The sequence below is a fragment of the Corella eumyota genome, chromosome 2, assembly GCF_963082875.1.
Source record: "Corella eumyota chromosome 2, kaCorEumy4.1, whole genome shotgun sequence".
NCBI classification, from domain to species: domain Eukaryota; kingdom Metazoa; phylum Chordata; class Ascidiacea; order Phlebobranchia; family Corellidae; genus Corella; species Corella eumyota.
In genome coordinates, this window is record NC_137491.1 from 15314207 (window position 1) to 15320445 (window position 6239).

Below are 6239 nucleotides of genomic sequence, written 5' to 3' on the forward strand. Positions count from 1 at the left end.
TTGGATAGGAATACAAACTTCTACACTCTCTGATATGTGTTAGTTTGTATTCATAGGAAAGAAACTGGGTATGAATTTAATAGAAGCATTGTTACATGTTATTTTTAGGTTGTAAATTTAAAAAAATTTCCATTTTGCATTTCGGAGCTCTATTAGCTTTTTAGGATTTAGGTTCTTCAAATTATTTTTTAGATTGTCACTTTGTTGATAAAATAATAAAAGTCCTGGCCAATTACTTCGATTTAAAAACAATTTTTTGTATGTTTAAAGTCATTTTATGGTTTCCACATACAATTTTAATTAAATTAAAACACTAAATGCAAAAAAGAAACATTTTTTGGCTTCAATAAATAAAAAGAGATTTTTATACAATTTTTAAGCAATTCGGAACAATCGGTCACCTTAATGCACTTTATTTATGAGTAGTTATTTTAATATTTAGATAATTTTTGGTTAATTTTAATATAATTACTCTATGGAATGTTAATGGAAAATTTTTAATTAGATTCTAAGAAATTGTTTTTTTAAGCTACTTAAGCAAATGTCGGTGTAAGCATAGGTTGTATATACAAAAGTTAAATGTAAGATGTATTGAGTAGGCAATAAACAAGTAAATTTAATCATTGAAAAAAGTAAATTCTTGGTATAAAACTACTGCTTAATTTAAAGCAAAAATAATTATTAAAGTATGGCTGATGTTTGATAATGGTATTCTTGAGTAAAAATTAAGTTTTGTAAAATAAATATTGTTGCTTAAAGCAAAAATACAAGGCAATTGTTTTTTCAAATATTTGACATTTGAAATAAAATGCCTGTATATTAGTTCTGCATGGGGTTATGAAATAATTATTACTGTAGGGGTATAAAATAAATATTAGTTGGGTTAGAAAGCTGCAAATTGCAATAGTTATCAAGTTGATTTTATTTGTTGGGTAGGTGTGCTAAGTAAAGTTTTTTTTTCAGAATTTTTTTTTTAATATGTTATTAGGATTTTGCAAAGTAGGTTTCAATTTGGCAACTTGACATTGTTATACTCCTACCGTGGTCAAAAAATAAAACATAATGGAGGAAAAACATGGCCATATTGCTGAGTTAATGAATCAATTACTGGATCAAATTGAAGGAAAGGGTCAAGCAGAGGCACAGCAAAATAACAAAGGTTGTTAAAAAGTTTTTTTTTTAAATAAAGATGTTTTTAACTTGACATATTGCTGTAGTTAAGTTGAATAAAAACTGAACATTTTTACCATTTTATTTTTACCATTTTATCTTGATAAAGTTTACAAAAAATTACTATTCTAAATGAATATTATTTACAATATATTTGTGGGTGTTTCTGTTTATTCAGTTTAATTTTTTTGTATGTTTAGAAATTAAACTTTAAACAAATGCTGTAAAACTTTATCTTGTGTTCTAGCCGATGGGAAAGCTATAGAGTTAGTTCAACCGAAAAACAAGGATTTACGAGATGTTGGTGGAATTACATTAAACAAAAATGCACTCCATGAAATATTCTGCAGTGATGATGTGAAAGACAAGCCAATTGCCATTTATTCCATTACTGGTGAATTCCGATTGGGGAAGTCTTTTCTCTTTAACCTGTTTTTGAGATATCTGTGGGCTGACAAGGCAAATTGGAAAATCTTTTATATGTTTAGCAAATATATTAAATCAAATTAATGTATATAAGTTTAACTGTATTTAAAAATACTAAAAAATCTCACTTTATTTGAGTTTCAAATTTTTATGACAAACTTTTTGAATATCTGTTAGAAGGAAGAATGGATAAGCGATCCAACTGACCAGTTAATTGATGGGTTTGACAGGCAGAAAGTAGACGGAAAGACTCATGGAATATGGATCTGGAACAAACCATTTTTGTACAAAACTCCACAGGGCGAGGTTTTGCTTTTTAAATAATATTTTTTATTTCTTTATTTTTGCTATTTTTTTTTTGACTTATAACAAGGCTGTATAAACAAGTTTTTTTCAACTTTGCGCAGTTTAAAGAAATTTGTTACGTGGTTAATTTTTGACCACAGTTTCATTTAAAATAAAATATTTTATTTAGTAGATTTACAACTCATGATGTGAAAGTTTAGATAATACTTGGGATTGTTATAAGGTTTTTAATTTAATTATGTTATAAGAAGTTATAACTAAGTATTTTTGCAGGTAAACTTGTTTTTGTTATATACCCAAGGTGCATTTGACTTGGAAGCATTTTCAGTTATATTTTGCCTCAGCACATTGATTGCCTCCATGCAAATTTGCAATGTCGGGCAAAAAATTAGAGGCAATAATCTACGAAATTTACATGTAAATTAGTTATTGTAATTTTAACCTTGCATCTGTAAATTTATTTTCATGAAATTTAGAGGTATTTTGACCATATTTCATGTTTTTTTCCATAAGAATAATTAAATTTTTAATGTAGTGGTTTGCTGAACTAGGAAAGGCAGCATTTGAACATGCTAAGGAAAGTCAAACTAAGCCCTTTAAACCGTTTCAGGTATTTGTTAGTATTATGATAATGTTACTTTAGTATTAAAAATCAAAAAGTTAATTCTATTTTTAGCATTTTAGCTTTTTGATACGTGATTGGACTGACATAGATTATACCATCGGGAAAGAAGGTGGCATGCAGTATCTTGCAGAGTTTTTTAACAGGCTTGCAACAGCCAAGGAAATTAAAATGGTTCAGGAAGACATTCGGAACTACTTTGCGGGGTTCAGTTGTTTTCTTTTACCTAGTCCCAACAGTGAGGTTATGAAATTGTCCTATGATAAAAAAATAACACTTGACGGTAAGTTTTTGATTTTAATAAAGTTTATATAATAATACATCACTTTATTAACTAGTTATTCTCGTTTTTTTATTAAAAATGAAGTTTTGCAAACTTTTTTAAAGAATTTTTGATAAAAAGTTCCATGATTTAATTGCAGAATTTGGTGATCGTTTTTTACATGAGGTTGGAAACTTGAGCAGAGATTTGTTTAAACCTGAAAACATTGTTGTAAAAACCCACAATGAAAAGGTCATGACAGGAAAAGATTTAGGCAACTTAATCTTACGTTGTTTTAAGTTGTTTGAGAGCGGCAAAAAGCCAGATGTTGAAACAATTCTAAAGGTAAAGCTTGTTACTTTTTGTGTTAATAAGTTACAAGTTTTGTTTAACATTTTTTATTAACATTACTCCTTGTGTCTTGTATATTTATCCAATAAATTCCATTGTTTTAGCATCACTATAATGTTATTGAGAAAGATGTGTTTCTACAAGGTTTTAAATCAGACTTGCATGAAAAAGAAATGGTAACTTATCTTAAAGCATTATGTAATCTAAAAGCATTTTAATGTGTAGTGTTTGTTAACTTCTTCACCATATAGCAACGCGTATTATCCATTATCCTTTAGACTGAAAATTTTAATTTTGTCCCATAAATAGTGAAATTGAAAGGAATGTTTTTTTATTAAATTTATTATAAAATATGTGTAGCCTTTCTCAAATGAAAAATTTTAAGTTTAATGATATTCTGCATTAGAAATTAAAAAAAAGATAGTAATAATATGTCATTTATTGAATTGTTTTTTCTTAAATTTACTGTTAATATAAATATATAAAATAAAAAAAATATAAAAACACATGAAAAAATAAAAGATTTTTAAGGATACTGCAATGTATTTTAGAAAAATTTTGGAACCTATTACAAACCAAAAGATATTTTATGTGTACCTTATGAGGATGGCTTTTTAGGAGGAGGATCATTCGGATGTGTTCGTCTTGCTTTTATAAAAGCACGGGGTGCTGTTGCTGTAAAATGTCTTCAAATAACTGGATCCAAAGTAGCAATAGAACAAACAAACAAGCAGTTAGTAAACCTTTCTGTAATATTTTTTACTTACAGTGTTTATTATTCTAATTTAAAAAAATACTTTTTTATTTAAAAAACAACAGAATAAAAAACGAATGTGAGATATTACAACTATTAAATCATTCTTATGTTGTAAAAGTAATTGGTTATACAACATGGCCAAGATCAGCAGGAATTATTATGGAGTACATGATTGGGGGTGATCTAAATACCCTTCTTATACATCGAAAAGATAAAGTTCAATCAATACCCCCTGTTGTTAAATTAAAATTTGTGTCTGAAATATCCAGTGGACTTGCTTACATGCACAACATTTGTGCTTCCCAAAGAGTTACCCATGGTGACTTAAAAGTCGATAACATACTTCTTACTGGTGACTTAACATGTAAAATCTCAGATTTTGGAGGAGCTCATTTTGCCACATGCACTGAAGATTCTACTTCAACTGCAAAACATTATACAAATACGCATACCCGTGTATTTTTAGCTCCTGAAGCTTTACAGAATCCCCATACAAAAGTTCGCAAATCAATGAATGTCTATAGCTTTTCAATGATTGTTTACATGATTTTAACTCGAGAAACTCCTTATAAAGGAATAACAATAGACTACTATTTGGAAGGTGTAAAAAGAGAAAATAGGCCTAAATTAAAACAAATAGAAAACTTAAAAACTAATCTATCACCGGATGGTAAAAAGATTATTGATCTACTTCAAAAGGAGATGGAAAGTTGTTGGAAGCATGCACCTGATGAACGACCAATTATTATAAATGTTAGAGATCGCCTCATTGGTAAACTTTCTGAGATAGAACTATCCGAAGTTCAAGAGCATGTTTATGAAATAGTCAGAAAACTGGAAATTAATAAACCCAACCAGTATTCTAATAATTGTCAACCAATTGATAAATTTTTCCCACCAAGTTTTGAATTCGTGGAATAGTTGTTTTTTTTACTTTTTAGGTTGTTGATAACAATAATTTGAGTTCTGGCTAGTAACTTTTATTAAAAAACTATTTTTTGTATGTTAAAAGCTATGATGTGGTTTCAACACACAGAGTTATAAAAATTTATAAGACTAGATGTAAAAGAGAAACAATTTCGGCTGTAATGAATAAACAGATACTTTATTTTGATTAAGCAGTTTAGGACAATAGGTTGCAATAATTGACTGAGATGTAATGCAGAAAAACAAAAAGCAATTTTTATTTTTTTTAATATGTCAATGTAAATACTTAAATGTTTGTAGCTGAAAAATGAATTTTAATTTGTCTATGCCATTTTTTAATTTAATTTTTGTTATATTGTCAGTTATAATATAAAATTATGTATTTTTTAAAGTAAACTGTTATTATGCAACAATGTTGTTTTCTATATAATGAATCTTGTTAAAAGTGCAATTTACATTTAACTTGAACTTTAATTTTTCTTTGTGTTTTAATTCATGCTAAAGTTTTTTTTCTTTGTGTTTTAATTCATGCTTTTAATAGTTTAGGATTTTTAAACATTGTAGGCTATTCTTTTTTATATTTCTTTGTATATGTAAATTTGTTGAAACCAAACATAGCACTTAAGTTAAAAGCAATTTTCACACTTACGTGTGTTGTGAAAAATATCAAAATTAAAAAAATTAGCAAGTACCCAAATCAGTAACTTAAATAATATGAGAAGACATAAATTGGTGTTTTTCAACTAATTTTGTGTGGAGTTGTGGAAGCATTAATCATACAACAGAATAAACTGCAATTTAATATCTTAAGTGAAAGTAGTAAACATTAATATTGTTTAATCATTAAACTGCTATTTCTTATATATCATGTGACTTTATAACCTCAAACCTTTTTAAAAATTTTCCCAAAAGTCTTAAAGCTTGTTATTTTACGAAGAATATTCAACTTAAAGAGCTTCGTGTTTTCGTAAAATAAAAAATTAAGATTTAAATTTGGATCACAACTATAGTCATGCAATTGAAATATTACTAATTATGTGTATCAAAATATAAGCATGAGTAATTTGGTTGAAATTAAAAATACACCTAATTTATTTAGCCATTTAAATTTGGTTTATATTGATAGTGCATAACAACCAAAATTTTATAGTTAGTCAACACCCATTTCGTCAACAATATTAAAATATCTAAACCTTTCAACTTTTGTAATAAAACCTTATTACTTTTGAGTTACGAGATTTGTAGTAAAAAATAATTAATTTTTTGGATAGTAAAACATTATTAAATTTTTTTATGGCCTTTTTAAAGAGAAATGAAAACACATAAAGTTTAAATAATAAAAAACCATTTCACCAAGTGGGCTTTTACCCAAATACTGTTACCAGAACAGGCCATTTTACCAACAATAAGACAATATT

General features: G+C 27.1%; 1 protein-coding gene across 2 annotated transcripts; it reads left to right on the forward strand.

Moving 5' to 3' along the window:
• The first annotated feature begins 1019 nt into the window (after window positions 1–1019).
• LOC145741713 (uncharacterized) lies at window positions 1020–5825 on the forward strand. 2 transcript variants are annotated; one of them, XM_082559351.1, is made up of 10 exons: window positions 1020–1159; window positions 1418–1629; window positions 1774–1902; window positions 2176–2319; window positions 2438–2512; window positions 2579–2807; window positions 2947–3131; window positions 3242–3313; window positions 3689–3870; window positions 3957–5825. In XM_082559351.1, the coding sequence occupies exons 1-10, from the start codon at window positions 1063–1065 to the stop codon at window positions 4813–4815; spliced, it is 2184 nt and encodes a 727-aa protein (XP_082415477.1). In that variant the 5' UTR covers window positions 1020–1062; the 3' UTR covers window positions 4816–5825. The 2 variants fall into 2 exon arrangements, with proteins under 2 accessions (XP_082415477.1, XP_082415478.1); XM_082559352.1 differs by lacking the exon at window positions 2176–2319.
• Window positions 5826–6239: the final 414 nt, after the last annotated feature.